The 16979-nt window shown below is 41.0% G+C and overlaps 1 protein-coding gene across 1 annotated transcript in view; it reads left to right on the plus strand.

Annotated features, from left to right (window-relative positions):
- Nucleotides 1-16979, plus strand: part of cnksr3 (cnksr family member 3) — a 52230-nt gene that overhangs the window by 6733 nt on the left and 28518 nt on the right. The window contains exon 2 of the mRNA XM_049590991.1: nt 9578-9741. Coding sequence (XP_049446948.1) covers nt 9578-9741 — 164 coding nt within the window. The remainder of the gene's footprint in view (nt 1-9577; nt 9742-16979) is intronic.

The following is a 16979-nucleotide window of genomic DNA, read 5'->3' on the forward strand; positions in this document are numbered from 1 at the left end:
GTCAGAGCTAACGGCTCCATCACCTGAACCTCATAAATAATGATGAATTATGACTAAAACCTGCAGAACTGGTCTCTGTCTATGATACAACAGAATAGTGATGTAACAGCGGGATGTGTTCCAACAAAGAACGTCCCCTCATTTTATTGCTTTTGGATGGATTCCCAAAAATGGTGGTACAGACATTCGTGATCCCCAGAGGGTAAATGTCTGCCGCCTGTCATTTCATTTAGGACCATCGGGTCAACATTTCTACTTCTCCAACACTTCAGGTTATGACAGGATACCTTTGAAACTAATGACTGAACTTCTAACGTTAACGTGCTAAAGAGTGCCACATTAGCTTGCTAAATATTAGCATATTAACAAGCACTTGTTAAAGGTGCTGTGTGTGTGTTTTGTTGTTAAAAAAAACCCCAAAGTGGTTATGTTTAAATCATGCAGTGATTGCACGATATTGGATTTTTTTGCCAACATCCAATGTGCCAATATGTAACAACTCAAATGGTCGATAACCAACACTGATATTGATATATCCACAGCAGATGGAGACTTGAAATACAATTCTTCTCAGTGTATGTAATATTTATTCATTTTGCAAAGTAAGAAAAAGCAGGTGGGCCATTGCGGGCTGATACCGACGCCATGCCAATATTATCAGCATTCTATGATATTTCATTTTAAAGCCAATGTCGACCGTTACCAATGATGTGCCGATATTATTGTGCATCCCTAATATTTATATCCACGTTTCTGAGCCCATAGTCTTCTGGTTGCCTTTCTCTGTTGGCACATTGCTACGTTTCTTTGCAAATTACGGCCACCAACAGTCAACCAGTGGAATGGCATTAAACCGATGATTGGGTTGTGTATCGGTAATGAAAATGCAGAATATGCGATTCAGAAAAAACAGTGAATACTACTGTGTCCTACCAGTTAGACATACATTTTCATTGTGGCAGTATAGACCTTCCATACTGGTACTTCTGCACCAGTGTCTGGCTGTTACTGGTTGAAGAGAGATCCCAGCTCAGCTCTGCTTTGCACAGAATGAACTCCCACAATTCCTGTTTGTTTGATTTGATAAGACTTCTTAGCACAAATCTGCACAACGCTCAAGGAAATCCTTTTTCCTTTTGAATAGTGTTTGTTCAACAGTGTGTGTGTTCCCTCTGCTGCCTCGTACCAATGAGATGAATGGCCAGTGTGCGTGTGTGTGCTGTAGTGAAGGGTTTGACAGAGGCCCAGTGAAGCTATGAATAGCCTCAGTGCTCTTTTGCCACTTTTCCTCTCCACCCTCGTCCTGTTGTGATGGAGGTGGGGTAAATATTCCTTTTGTTGCCCCCAGCTGGGGAGTGTCGGGTCCGAACTCCGTCTTTGTGCTTCGACAACACAACGCGTGCCATTTGTTGTAATGAACAAGTGATGTAGAGTTCAACAGGAACAATTTCACAAAGCTAAACGTTATCAAGAAGATAGATCAAATCTGGAGCTCAGTTTAGATGCAACCGTAGCTTTGGCACTTTTCCCACATTTCTGCCTTAATGAATATGACAGACATCTTTCAAATTTTCCCTGGAGGGAAAACATCAATGTCTTGGTAAAAATCAACACTTTTTGTGCAGCTGTCCCGGCAGGAAATGCAGCGATGTCTTAGTTTTAAAAAAAAAAAAAACTTTTCATGCCTAAAGAGCTGCTGGAAGCACAGCAACTAGTCGCTACAAAACAACCATGTTTGGTGGCTATAAAGCCGCTGGAAACACAGCAATGGCTCGCCAAATCACAACTGGTTTTGTTGTTTGTTTGTCTCTTGAACAGTGCTCTGCAGCTTTGCAGGCATCTTGCCTAAGCGTTACGCCATCCACCATCTCTTCCACCTCCAGGTGACAAAGTCATATGCCACACCACTTCAGAAACATCAGTATGATATGTATGAAAGGTACAAATGTAACATATTCGTGGTTCACAGAAATGTACAATGCCAGCATTTTCTTCTGGTGACTGGGCTGCTCCATGTCAGCAAGAGAGATTTGTGTATTTCGAGGTGGGCCTTGTTGTCGAAGCGCCCTGTAAAACGAGGCTGAACATCTTGTTTGTTTTGATCTTTCTGACAAATGATTAACTGGACTGTTTATGAGCAGCTGGAGTTTCACCTGCAGCTCTTTTTACTAAGTTCCTCACGTGTTTGACTGCAGCCGGATGGGCTAACCCACTTTATCATCAGCACGCCTTGTAAATACTTGGAGTCACTGTCAGGCCAGGAATTTAGGAGACAGTTTAAACTGTAAGCCTGTCATCAAACTAGGTTACTGAAAGATAAGTTCAAAGTTGTAGAGAATTGATGCATCAGAGATTTTCACTCAATGTCTAAAAATAAGCTGCAAAAATAAATCCAAGAGTAATGACTTTTACTGGTTGCAGGATTTTCTGTTATTGGCTGATGTCAGATCGGAGGGTAAATCCATGTCGAATCAGGAAGAGGTTTTGTTCATATTATTTGAGACCAGTATAAATTCTGTAAAGTATTTTTTTTTTATTTAGAGAATTGCATAGTTATTTGCTCCTGAGAATTTTCTCATTTTTGCAGCCTAAAAAACATCTTTATAGGAAAGCCATTGTATTCTTAGCAGGAAATATGGAAATGTCCATCTTTTTTGGGGGACTGCCTGGGACCCCATGACCACCCATTTTGCTTTTTTTTTTCATTTTCAAGGGCCAGTAATGAAAAAATATGACATCTGCTTGTGCCTTTCGGTCATGTGGATCTGTTGTGCACTAGGTTGTCTGTGTGCCTACCAAAATTCATGGCTCTAGGAGTTATATTTCTAAAGATAATGTACTCTTAAAATGGCCTCCCATCTTTTTGATAGGGGGTACATACAAGCAAATAGATAAAGTCTGAACATCTAAGATTTAAAAAAGCTCTGTCTGATTTGACCCATGTGAGGAAACACTGTAAACCAATCATCAGTCAGTTGTGGTTGGTAAAGTTTGTTTTCTTAGTGGGTAGCTGAGCATTAGCTGGGTAGAGCAGTGACTGTGTGTGATGGTTTTGGAGGTGAACCGGCGGTTTTGTCGTCGCAGTAAGAAGTAAACCTTTCCCACCGTGAGCTGCTGCTGCTGCCAGTTGGTACACACAGAGTTTCCCACCAGTAGATGACTGACAGGAGGGCAGAGGCCCTGAGTTGTCAGCAAATATAAGACTGGTCAGAGATGAGACCACGGACAGAGAAATGAACTTTTCTTACATCTGTGACTAAAGTAAACTACAGAGACTGGTGCTTCTTCAAATGCACTGCTACAGGTTCATTTAAAGTCTGAAAATCTTCAGTTTCTCCTTGCACCTTTCCTAAAATCATGACACGTTTTATTACTTACATGAGGAATAATTTATCAGTTATGAGCTTTATCTCAATATATTGTCAGTATTACCAAGAAGCGCAAAAGCATAGTTTGGAGACTCAGCATTTAACGATTTTTACAGGAAGTCAGTGAGAAAGTTGTCTATGAGAAAGAGGTTCTGTGCTCTTTCGGTTGTCTCCGGTGTGCTTTCATGTAGAGTCAAATTTATTCTGTCAACAAACAGGTCAGTTTCAAAGTGCTTTACAAAGAGCAAAGATTAAAACAGGCCGTTTTCTCTTGTGAACCGTGCTGTGACCTCACAGCTGATTAGATTAAGATTCATGGTAGATCAGAAAAGGTTGGTAATGGCTTTGCTGCTTAACACAAGGCCTGGTAACAGATGAATATAAGAGAGAATTTTATGCAGATTCAAAGACATTTTCTTATTGTCACTAAATCCCATAAAAAGACCAAAACTAAGAATGAATGTATCTGCTGACAAGTATAATGTGTGTGTGTGTGTGTGTGTGTGTGTGTGTGTGTGTATCGAAGCCTGATATATCTTCTTCCTCTGTGCCATACAGCTTCATTGTTGTCCAAAAACTATTAAAAACACATCAAGGAGGAACACTGTTGCACTGGGTGACATGTTCCTTTATTACCATTAACACACACACTGTAGTTTATTTTGGCTCAATGTCACATACACTGTCCTACTGCCCCATACACACCAAAGCACCAAGGGCCCTATTTTGATGAGTTAAACACCATTTACAGTGTATTCAAACACTTTTGCTCGTTTAATGGCGCATTATCTGGGTGCAAATAAATATGCAAGGGGCAAAGGGGTTTTAATCAGTCTCTTAATTAATCATAGATGTGTTTTGGGTGTAACATGAATTCAGCCAATCAGTGTCATTTTTAAAGCTAAAGCCTGCACCTGGCGCACTGCTATTCACATGGCGGATTTGGCAAATCCCTATTTGTGTAATAGGCAGAACATGTTGTGAACCTGCCCGTGTATGCATCTTACTATCTGAATAATACACCCTTTGAATAGCAGGAACATTCTATGCAATTCTGATTTTAGACCAGGTTTTTGTTGGTCAGTGGCACAATTGCTTTCACCTGTCTCAAAATAGCAATACACCAACAATGCACCTGACCACACCTCATTCTAAGACCTACATGTCCATGGGCGCACAGATGGGCTCATTTGCAGCTTGCACAATGTCGGCCAGGGAAATGACAGCTGAGTTTGTCTGAAACTAGCAATGACAGTTGTGCTGCACTGTGTGCTGCTTTGCGCGAGGTTTAGGATAGGACCCCAAATGTGGATTAATCCGCTGCTCAAAATAGTCCCCAACAAATGCACTACCTCTTCCTGTTTGTTTGATTAAAAACATCTTTACAAAAAACCAATGGGAAATGAGGGGCACAGAAAGTATTGAGACTCACACACTGTTTTGGTGTTTTCATATTAGTTAGTAAATCATCAAATGTAGATTTAGTAAAAGGCTGAAATATTGTAGGGACCCTAAATTTGTTCAAATAAATGTTGATGTGGCTTCAGGATGGAGAGTTGGTGTCTTTATCTGAGCGAGGCGAAGGAAGCAGTGAGTGTGCTTTAGCTTGTTTGGCCCACCTCCCTCTCAGATAGATCAAGTAATAAATATTTCATCATCTGAGTCTGAACCTGATCTCAATATACACTGTAAAAACACACTTCTTAAATATTTGTTTAGCCTATATTCAGTAGATAAGAAAATAATAGAGTAATAGGATGTTTTCAAAGATTTACAGTGCAGCTCAACTTTGACTATGACTAGATAAAGCTGTGCAAAACAACATTTAATACACATTAGTACAGTTTCTGATATCCAGTATCGAGTTTATAATTGAAGTTTATTTCAACCACCTTAATGTCACATGACTTGTCAGTAGTTTTTGCAGTGTTCTTGCGCATGGCCACAGTTTGCTGCGTTTCATTAATCCTGCTGCTTGAGAAGCATCTCTGGAGCCAACAACACAAACCGCTCAGCAGTATTTCAGTGTGGTGATCCTGCTCGTTCTCAGCCGCCTGCCAGCCGTTTGAAGCCGATTTCCAACAGTGCGGGCCGAGCGCCAAACCCAACTGCAATGTTCAAAATGTGGAATGAGAAAAATGTTTCAACTGTCACATAAATTAATGACATTTTATTTCTCACGAGAACACTGGATCCAGCTCTGGATGTTGGCGCTGGACTCAGAAAACATATTTATTTTATATTTCAGGTTATCCCAAAGTGTAAATGTACATCTTTACCTTGTGTTTTTTTTTTTCACCCAATTGAAAACATATCTACGAGAGAGTATGCTTTCATTTGTTTAAAGAAATAAGATGGACTGCCATGACTTGAGCAAACAGTTGAAGCTGGTGAATTTGGACAGGCAGGGAGGTTTGGCCCAGCATTGTCATGCTTTCATTAGCAGGTGATTTGGCTGTCGCGTGACATTTAGCCGACCCTGCTGTGCCGCTGAGAGATTATCGGCCTCCTCGGGTGTCAGTAATGTGATCCAGGCTGTCGCCAACACATTCCTGATGACCACAAACTCTCACCAGCTGCTGTCCGACTTTGACAAAACAGTGAAAGGAGTTTTGTTTGAAATGTGTTCATATTTTGAGCATCAAACCTTCTGCTGTGGAGTTTAGAGGGGTGTGTTTAAGGCAGGGAGTTTGAATATTTCTCTGAGGAAGTTTTGGAATATCATGAAAGTTTGCATCTGGGCGTCTTTCCATCGACATGTAGGAGCAGAACATGTTTGCTGACTTGTGTCAAGTTTGTTGCAGCAGCTCAGCTGGAGTAGAATCCAAAACAAGCTAGTGAAGAAGGAGATCTTTAGTGTGTAAACTCAGGGCTGTTGATATTAATATGCAGTCATTTGTTCCCCCTTTTATTTGTTAGTCGTCATGACATCTTGCCTTTTTGCATTATATGTGACAAAGCTGACATAAAGATTTTATTGAGATTAAGAAAACAATATTTAAACATGCATTATTGCTGCCAAAAAATCAGTGAAAATGAAGGAACAGTGAATAACTTTTCCACAAGAGAATGTCCAAAAACAGCTTGACCAATGTTCCAAATTGTTTTAACATGTGCACTTACTTAATCCCAAACATTTACAACAGTATTCAAACCCAGAGAAATCTGTAGTTTTAATCAAGGGCTGTGTCATTTAGTCACCATCGCCAGTCAGTGGCATCATAACTTCTTTGTGCATGTGTCAGTGTTGTGGTTGTCTGACAGAAACTGTCATAAACTGATTTTTTATTTAGTTTGAAGCCACATTTTTATTTAGATCTTGGTCATTTTTAACTGTATGTTTTAACAGATTTTAGTCATTGGTGGCCTGGATCTTACGTTATCAAAGAAACAAGTTGAGCAAACGTTAGCGGCAGCTCGGCTCCAGTCCCTGCTGTGCCAAACTGCATTGGAGAAACACTGTTTTTTGTTGTGAAACTGCTTTATTTTGTGTTTTTACAGTTAAAATGACGGGGTCAGTTTGTTTTGTACTAGAGGAGACCTCTGTGAATAATTCGGCTCCCGCTAAAACCCCTGAACAATAAACACTGAAGGAATTTAACCTAGAGGAAGTGACTGCATTGACGGCATTGCTTCGTCTTTTGTTACTGTTTTGAGAAGAAAATGACATTTGTACGTTCATAAAATGTCAGGCAATCACAACTTCCCAGAGCCTGGGGTGATTCTGATGTCTTAATTTGTCTGACCAATGGTCCACAACCCCAGAATAAGTGTATAAGAAACACAAAAGCATCAAGATTCACATTTGAGGAGCCAGAAACAGAGAATGTCTGGGCCTCTTGCTTTATAGATGACATTAATGATCGTGTGCTAATCAATCAGTTCACTAATGTAGATTTCTTAGTCCGTCTGCCGAAGATCAAAATTTCACAAAACTAAGAGCCAAAATTGCTTCATTAAAAAGGTTCATTTGTTACCCTGCATGGTTTTAACTCTCAAACATAAAGGCATTTTGCTCTTCATTGTGATCAGAGGTGTGGGCTGGCGACAACACAGAGGTGTCACATCAGCAGTTAGTTAAAGAGGAATGTTTCCTCCCTGCTGTCAGTGTGACTGTCGGCCATCTGTCGTCCTGCATGTCCATCTGAAGACAAACTGGAGTCATAGAGTTTCTTCGGGACACTTTAATGACCACATGCAGGGGCAATTGTTTTCTTCTCCACTGTTCACACCAGCTCAGGCATTTTGTTGGCCAACTGATCCAGCCTGCTGCTAAGAACTTCACAACATCTGCCATTTGGTGGACACGGTAGTGCAAAAGCTCTCTCAAACTAGCATGCATTTTAGTTCACTTCAGAAACAAACATGATGTATAGATATGTGAATCTGACAATAATTATTTTAATAGCTTAGACCTGTATGCACCATAAAAAGGTATGTGTATATATACATGCTTTAGGCTGCCCTTGTTTTATACAGTATATAGGCCCATTTCCACCGTAGGAACTTCGGGGTAATTTTATGGGGCTGGGGCTGTTGGTGCGTGTCTCCACCGCAGGAACCACCCCCGAAGGACAGAGTTCCGGAACTTTTACAGGGGCTAAACAAGTCCCTGCCTCGGAGTAGGTACTCAGAACGGCCCCGAGAAACTCCTGGCTAGGGCTTGGGGATTACTTGGTGCTGATTGGATATACTCAAGGTGGGATGTGACGTTTTGTAATTAAAGTCATAGGGGGTTCCTGCTCCGTCTCTCTTTCATCCAAAACCTCTGAAAACCTCTGTTTTAAAGCATTACAATAAGAATTAGTGAACCTGAGGCTACTATAAATAGAGCAGATTTTACAATTAAAGAAGTTTTTCAATGCTGGAAAGGTGGTCTTTTCATAAGACAAGGCTGTCAGTGTAGTAGAAAAACACAAATACCTAGTTAACAGAGAAAAAGGGCTGTAGCATTTGCTGCAAATCTGATATTACAGCTAAACAGAGCAATGAAATATGTTTCTGAAGACATTAATCATATTAGTTAAGATGAATTCTTGTTCTAATCACTAATGTGACCTGCTACAATGTAAACAAAGATGCAAAATATTTTATGAATTTTACACAATCTTCAGTGTCTCGGCCATTTACAAACCAAACACATGCTAATTCTCACCGAGGTGAACACACTGTCTGCTTGTACTGATGTGTGTCAGTAGAATTGTGTGGTGGATGCTGGTTGATGCTCTTCCATTGATCCAGCGGTGAGAACTCTTTTATCTCGTCTCCCGCTGCTGCCTTTCACAGAGAGGTCACAGGTCAGAGTTCAGGGTTGGGCAGAGAGTGGCGCCTCTGGAGCTGATGGCGTCTTGCTCAAAGTCACATGATGTCATGGGGATTGAAGGTTGCATTGATGCTGAATAAATGAAGAAGTCGAATTTTGGATATTTCCATCCAAGTGTCATTTGGATTTCAGTTATCTCTGATGAAGATTAGTTTTGGCATTTTTGTAAACTTCATGAAGTTTCTTGACCCCCAAACAAGAGCTACATACAGCAAATTAAAAAATATACAGAGTTGATGGTGATAAATGAGAAGGATCAAACCCGGGACCTTCTTTGTGTAGGACTGTCTGTCTAAACCCAGAGTGATCCTGAGGGGAGGCGTGGTGAGGTGGCAGGGTGGTGTAAAAGCTGTGATGGATCAGCAGGAAGAGTCAATAAGTCGGTGTTGACTCAGCAGCTTTGTTTGCTGTCAAACTTGAATGGATCATAACAGGCCTCCACTGAAACTCAGCTGCTGAAAGAAAACTCTGTCTTAGTATCGTTTACTCTCTCACACGTGTGCAGAGCTTGTCATCTTCATCCTCTCTATGAATATGTTCTTTTGCTTATTGAAATAAGGGTGGCATGGTGGTGCAGTTGTTAGCATTATTGCCTCACAGCAAGAGGGTACCTGGTTCGAATACAGGGTGGGGGCGTCAGGGTGGGTTTCCTCTGGGTGCTCTGGCTTCCTCCCACAGTCCAAAGACATGCAGGTTGATTGGTGACTCTAAATTGGCCGTAGATGTGAACATGAGCGTGAATGGTTGTCTGTCTCTCCTGTGATAGTCTGGCGACCTGTCCAGGGTGTACCCTGCCTCTCAAGTGCTTTCCAAAAGTCGTATCTCTCACTTTACTCTTCCTTTGGTGTCCCCTCTCAGTGTGATGTGTCTCTGTCTGTCCCTTCAGGTCTGGATGACAGCCTGCAGCAGTACATCCCGTCCTTCCAGGGGCAGCAGGTGGACGGGGAGAAGCTGCTCAGGATGTCCCACCAGGAGCTGCTGTCTCTGGGCATGTCGCGGGTCGGACACCAGGAGCTGGTGCTAGAGGCCGTGGATCTGCTCTGCGCACTGGTCAGTAACCAGTGACGTCTTCGAACAAACTCCATCCTTGTCAGAGTCTTTCTTTAGGATGAATATCAGTGGGGTAACATCAAACTAAACCTCACAGTTCAGTATGTATGTTTGTGTATGTATAATGTTGCCATGGAGACAGTGAGTGAGCCGTGGGCTACAACTTTTTTTCAAGCAGATAATTGTGTACCTTCTAGTCAATTTAGACTATGAAAAGCCACGCTGAAGTAGCTATAGGCAGTTCCTGTTTGCACTGTAACCATGGAAACAGACAACTATTACTGGATTACTTATGATACTGAAGAAAAGTTAAAAACGTTATTGTTCTCAGGCAAGTGCTGCATTTATAAGCAGCGTCTTTGTTCTGTGATTTCTAATCAGATTTATGGGTGTTTCAGTCAGTGCTTGAAAAACTCTAGGTTTTACAGCACCTTCATGGCGTAATGGTCCTAAGGAGGGTTATGACGCAAGATCTTAAGTCATATGAAGCATCATTTTAATCTAACAGTATGTGCATAATTTGACTCTGACACTAAGTAGAGAGACATAAAATGCTGCAGTCAGCGCAAAGGGTTAAATCATGCTTAACTCTATGTGCTCTAGAACAGCAGCCAGATCCACAGGGATGAAAACTCCTGCGGCTGGTGATAGTTTCTTTGTCTTTGTTTGAATCTGCAGTCAAAGGCTGCTTGTGTGACTCACTCTGCTACAGACTCTTTCTGCAGTGTCATCACTAATGAATTCATATGTTTAATGTAGCTGTTTACAGACAAATACTGTCACATGACTTGGCTTCAACAATGTCTACGTACGATTTTTGTCCGATCCACTGCTCTTTCTTCAACGCTGTACATTGTCCCGATGATTCTACCTGTATGGGCAGGGTACACACGACAAGTATGATTTAGCTAACACTCAACGACCAACAAACTGCCACAGCTTTGTAGGTGAATCTCAAAGTTCTGTTCACCACACACTGAGACATAGACAGGAGTTATTATTAGTCCTGTACCAAACCCAAACATCTGTGTTCTGTTACACCACAAAGCAGCTTCACACACACTGCTGACCTCAAGTTGCAGTAAGTTATCTGATTGTTTTAGACCTCAGAAGCCACCAGAAATGCTGTAACATCAGTAGCCTGCAGTCAGTATGGTGATGTTTACCAAACCTGCAGGTCTGTGGTCACATTATACCCAGTGGAAAGTAAAAGAACATTATCTTTTCCCCCCCTGTGGACAGAGATGAGTACATGCATACACATCACAAACAACACAGCTTTTTCATGGTACATATCACCTCTCCCACTGACAACAGTTTGAGAGCAACAACAACTTTTCTAAATGTGTGACTACGTCAAAACTAAGCATCCGGCTCATGAAGTAGGTCCGTGTCCATCACATGTCTGATAGCATTAGTTTATACTGGTCCTGGCTCTCATGCAAGAGAATGTGCTGATGTAAATAAAATGCACTCTGTTAAATCTTTATCAGATCTGGCAACACGCCCACACTGCTGGCTTTAATACTGCTACACTGTAAAAAGAAAAAACATAATGTGCCAAAGGTTTTTGCAGCAAACTAAGTATTTGTGAATGTATTTAAAATGTTTTGTTTCATTGTTCAAACTGAAACTAAATTATGTTGAATATCACCGGATGTCCTCCAAATGTTGATGTGTTTCTAATACATGTTAAAAACAGTACAAGCTATACTCCTTCAAACCAACTAAATTATCTGAAAACGGTCTGTCACAGATTGTCTTCAAAGAATTAAAACATGAACAACCGCATTTAAGATATAACATGGCAAAATGAAAAAAAGTTCCACATTAAATGAGGAATTTCACAAAATGCCCTCGTGTTTTTAAATGTTGTAAGTATTTGACCTCAGCTGCAGCCAACACATCCTGACAAGAGCCAAACATTTCTTGTCAAACAGCTCTTGTTCAAACCAGTAAAAGTGTTGACCTGCAGTCAGAGCCCCACAGTCAGCTGTTTATGAGCTCTGACTGTCTGTGTCACAGTGAAAAGGAGGATTTACAGTCAGCGCTGAGGTTTCATGGTGTAACTGAACTGAATGGGATCCAGCAGCCTTTTTTTTAAATGGAGCCTGACACTCTGCTGTCACCGCTGACAAACAGTGAAAATAAAAGGAGCACAGAGACAGTTATCAGACATACTACTGCTGTTTAAAGCTTAGTGAATCATTTATTCTTAAATCCACCATTATCAGCATTACTCCAGGGTCATTAAAGTCAGTTTATCTGACATGTGGCAGATAACTTTATTTGTTTATTACAAGGGAAATGGCTTAAAAAGTTCACTTCAAACATCTAAAGGAATCTGGACATTATGAACAGATGCAGATCACTTTAGGGAAACACCTCCTAAAATCTTACACCCTATTTTAGGTGTAAGAATGAATGATGGTTATATGGGGCATTTTTTGCAGTGTGGGACTTGCCCAGAAGTTGTCAGTCATTTAATCAGTGTGTGAAAATGTGCTAATAGGGTGAGATAAGTTTGTGTCTGATATGACTCAACTTGCTGCAAGTGAAACTGGTGACATTATCTTGAAATGAGGCAGATGGACTCGATCTAACGGTCCTCTGGTTCTTACTGTACTGTACAAGTAGTCAGGTCTGTACTTTACTTTAGGTCAGTGGTTCCCAAGTGGTTCCAACTGGTCCAGAGTGCAGACCTGCATGTCTGTGGACCATGGCATGACACAGAATTACACTAAAATATTGCCAAATAGCCTAAAGGTTAAAGGCCATGGAAACAATGACCCATATCCTACATTAACACAATATATACTTCCAAAGGGACCAGTTTTGATTATTTACTTCACATGACAGGATTCTGTGTCTGCGTTTTTAATTGTGACTACCGATTGTTGCAAATTTAATGAAGATTAATGTTCAGTTTCACCTCTCTCCTTCTGTCCATTCACATGCTCTCTCTTTTCAACAAACTGGGTAAATGACATTTAAATAAGTTTTTTACCACTAGACAGACAGTCTTTTCATTAAACTAGGCTGTCTATGCAGGAGAAAGATGCAAATACTTTTGAAATTGGTGCAACATAACCAGAGAAAACAGAAAAAGGACTGTGTCATTCGCTTCTGCTCACAAGGTAGAAATCCTGCAACCACCAGAATGCACTGCACCACACTGGACCAATAAATGCTCCTGCTGGTAGGTGATGCAATGCAAACTCGTCTGTTTGAGACAAGTGGCAACCTCTGGGGTTGAAAATTGAAGCCGATACAGAAGTGCCAAAATCTGTCTTTCTTTGAATAGCCATTAGAGGCTGGCTCCAGAAGCCAGTCAATCCCCATAGACCCCCATGTTGAGATGCCCAACTTTATAGCAGAAATAAACTGTTTACAGCCTGAAACAAAAACAGTTTTTATCTCTACACCTAATTTCAACTGTACAGGATTAATTATTTTTTATAACTCACCTGTTTACTTTTTATTAAGGCTCAAAGTTGTGTCCTCAGTTTATTTATACTAGCCACATTGTTTAAAGCTTGTTGAAAATCATAAAAGTAAATCAGTGCTGCTCAAGTTACTGAAACTTAGTTATTAGTTACAGTTCCCATTTTTGCAAATATCATTATATCTTGTCATGGGACAACACTATAGAAATGACACTTTGATATAACTTAAAGTAGTCAGTGTACAGCTTGTATAGTAGTATAGATTTACCTTCCTCTGAAAATTACTCAAAACACAGCCATCAACATCTAAACAGCTGGCAACATAAGTGAGTACACCCCACAGTGAACATGTCCAAATTGTGCCTAAAGTGTCAATATTTGTGTGCCAACCATTATTATCTAGCACTGCCTTAACCCTTTTGGCCATGGAATTCACCAGAGCTCACAGGTTGCTTCGGGAATCCTCTCCCACTCCTCCATGATGACATCATGATGACATCATGGAGCAGATGGATGTGAAGACACCTTGCGCTACCCCACCTTCAGCTTGAGGATGGCCCACAGGTGAGTTTAGTGCTGGATACATACTTGGCCAGTCCATCACCTTCACCTTCAGCTTCCTCAGCAAGGCAGTTGTCATCTTCTAGGTGTGTTTTGGGTCATTATCATGTTGGAAAACTTGATAATGAAAACTTGCAGCTCAGTTTCTGAAGAGGAGTGATCATGCTCTGCTTGGAATTCATGTTTCCCTAAATGAACCGAGCTCCCCAGAGCCGGCAGCATGCAGCCCCAAACCATGATGCTGCCACCACTATACTTGACTGTAAGCATTGGACAGTTGTCTTGGTGCTCTTCACCAAGGTGCCACACATGCTGAAAGAGCACCAAGACAACTGTCCCATGCTTACAGTCAAGTATAGTGGTGGCAGGATCATGGTTTGGGGCTGCATGAGTGAATTCCAAGCAGAGCATAATCACCCCTCTTTGGAAACTGAGCCACAATGCAGTTTTCCAACATGATAATGACCCAAAACACACCTGGAAGATGACAACTGCCTTGCTGAGGAAGCTGAAGGTGAAGGTGATGGACTGGCCAAGTATGCATCCAGCCCTAAACTCACCTGTGCACCTGTGGGGCATCCTCAAGCTGAAGGTGGGGTAGCGCAAGGTGTCTTCACATCCATCTGCTCCATGATGTCATCATGGAGGAGTGGGAGAGGATTCCTGAAGCAACCTGTGAGTTCTGGTGAATTCCATGGCCAAAAGGGTTAAGGCAGTGCTAGATAATAATGGTTGGCACACAAAATATTGACAAATCTATACTACTATACAAGCTGTACACTGACTACTTTAAGTTAAATCAGAGTGTCATTTCTATAGTGTTGTCCCATGAAAAGATATAATGAAATATTTGCAAAAATGGGAGGGGTGTACTCACTTATGTGAGATACTGTATGAATGTACCCATTATCACTATGAGGAAAAATAATGCATTGCAAACATGATAAATTTTGATAGGCCTATTTATTGCAGCCTGGACAGGCCTTTAAAACAAACTCCACAAGTCAGTTTTCAATATTCTTTGGAGAATAAAATGAAGTAATAACTGTTTCTCAGACATTTGTCAGTATTTTTTTTTTATCGCGATAAGGCCTAATGAAATGAGAGTAATAAAAGTTACTTTTATCTAATTATGAACACTGATGTTTATTCTTTCATATTTCCAGGAAAGCAAGTCAGAAAAAAATTCTTAAGAAGATTGACTTAGTCATTACATGTATTGTGACGTCCTAAGGTTGGGTAACAAGTGATGCACCGGACGTCCTGCAGGTCTGCAGCATTCTGAATAATGTTAACTTAGCAATAACTTACAGAAACATGGCATGCAATAGTCCACCTTCCACCTACTTTTCCCCTGCCTTTGTCTGTCTCAAACACAGACACACACACAAACACAAACACAGACACACACACTGAACAAGACAGAGGGACTGAGGGCAGCATACCTGAGCAACACATCACTATGGGTGGCACTTGATAATTACAGTGAAGAAATCTGAGGAATAGGCTGTGCTTGTCAGCTATGTTCAAGACAAAAGTAACAAGTAACGAGCCCATTTAAATTTCAGTAATTGTAATCAAGTAATTTATCTTAAAAAGTATTTAGTTACATCATTAGTTTCCGCCAAATGTAGTAGAATTATAGTAATGCATTATACCTTGTAACACGTTAATCCCAATGCTGCATTTAATAAACGCTGATATCATTGACTTCACAGAAATGCCAGGTCACTAAAGCGCTTCAAGTCAAACCCCAGTGTGGATGAGTATCGTGAAGGTGACTCGACTGATGATCACTGACTTGTGAACGAAGTTAGAAAAACCTGATAAACCTTTCCTCATCTGTATCAAAATCTTCTAAATTCAAGGTTCACTTACTAGCTTTTTCCAGGGCTTTTTGACCTTCTTCAGCGAATGGAACTATTGAGTGTGTCAGTATGAGATCCAAGTACAGAACTTGGACATGACATCAGACTGCACTGAATAGATCTTTCATTAGCAGCAGCTCAAGCTCTTTAGGGAGAGTTTTCCTGTCAGACTCAATGGAAGGTCAAGGGACGTTTTTGTGGATATTTTTTGCAGCACAGAGTTGGATTTACTGCACTCTTGTGTGGAGCAGGAAACAGATGTCACCCCTCCCACCTGTCAGAAAGACCCCCCACCCTTCCCCTGACACACACACAAACACGCGCACACACATTCAAACACAGTAGAGGAAGAGCCGTTGCAGTTTTGTTCCTGCAGCAGTTTCCGTTGGCTGTCAGATGATCAGTTTTCCACCTGAGACTCATTCAGTGGAGCAGGAGGCACCTTCAAACTGCCCTGCTTTATTATCTGATTTTTAAGAACAGAGTCATGCTGTTTAGATTGCTTAGTTAACAGTGGAGCCCTGCATGTAGCATAGATATCTGAGGGCCCTTGTGTTGTAAGAAGTGCTACAGAAAAAAACAAGTCTCCTTGTTACAGAGAGTTATTTCTTCAGTATTTCAGTATAAAAGGTTTTGATTTTTAATTATTTCTTTGGGTACTTGGTGAACTGAAGATAGACTCACAAGTTTGTTTTGTCAGATAAACAGACAGATTCTGCCTGTGTCACTCCAACAAAGGTCTAACTAAACTAAACTTTACGTATCTGATCATTTGACTTCCAAATGATCTGAAAGTTGACCTGAAACTTGATATGACCTCTGTCAGGTGTCATCTTTTGTTAAGGTGAATGTATGTTTCTTTTTACAGTGCAGTCAGTCGACAGGTGTGATGTCAGGTTGGCTGCAGATGTTTTTATTGGCTCTGAGCGTCACGATGCCTCAAACATCTGGGCTGCCTCAGGCGAGCCAGCGTGTTCATGCCATCAGCTGACTGAGAGAATATTTTATAGATCTTAAAGGGCTAGTGATAACAGAATCTGATCAGCTGCTGTCATTGATAAGTCTGAAAAACCCATCAAAAAGTTACAGTTAGGGTCAAGCCATATGTGTCCTGATGCACATATGACTTCGTGTGTTGTGTGCTGTTAAAGCTCAGACATTTATCAATTGATTGGTTGGCTTTTTGGTGCAGTGAACAAGCAGCATATGGTGACCAAAGACCAGAGTCCTTATTGAGCATTAATTTCTGTTGATAACCATTATTGATTGTCACCAATGTTCCTGTTCACCATCACACCAGCTTACTTTGGGTTTGGATTTAGTGTGAGTGATATTGACGCAGTGTGGAATATTTTGTTTTCAT

This window comes from Epinephelus fuscoguttatus, linkage group LG11, assembly GCF_011397635.1.
Source record: "Epinephelus fuscoguttatus linkage group LG11, E.fuscoguttatus.final_Chr_v1".
Classification (NCBI taxonomy): Eukaryota; Metazoa; Chordata; class Actinopteri; order Perciformes; family Serranidae; genus Epinephelus; species Epinephelus fuscoguttatus.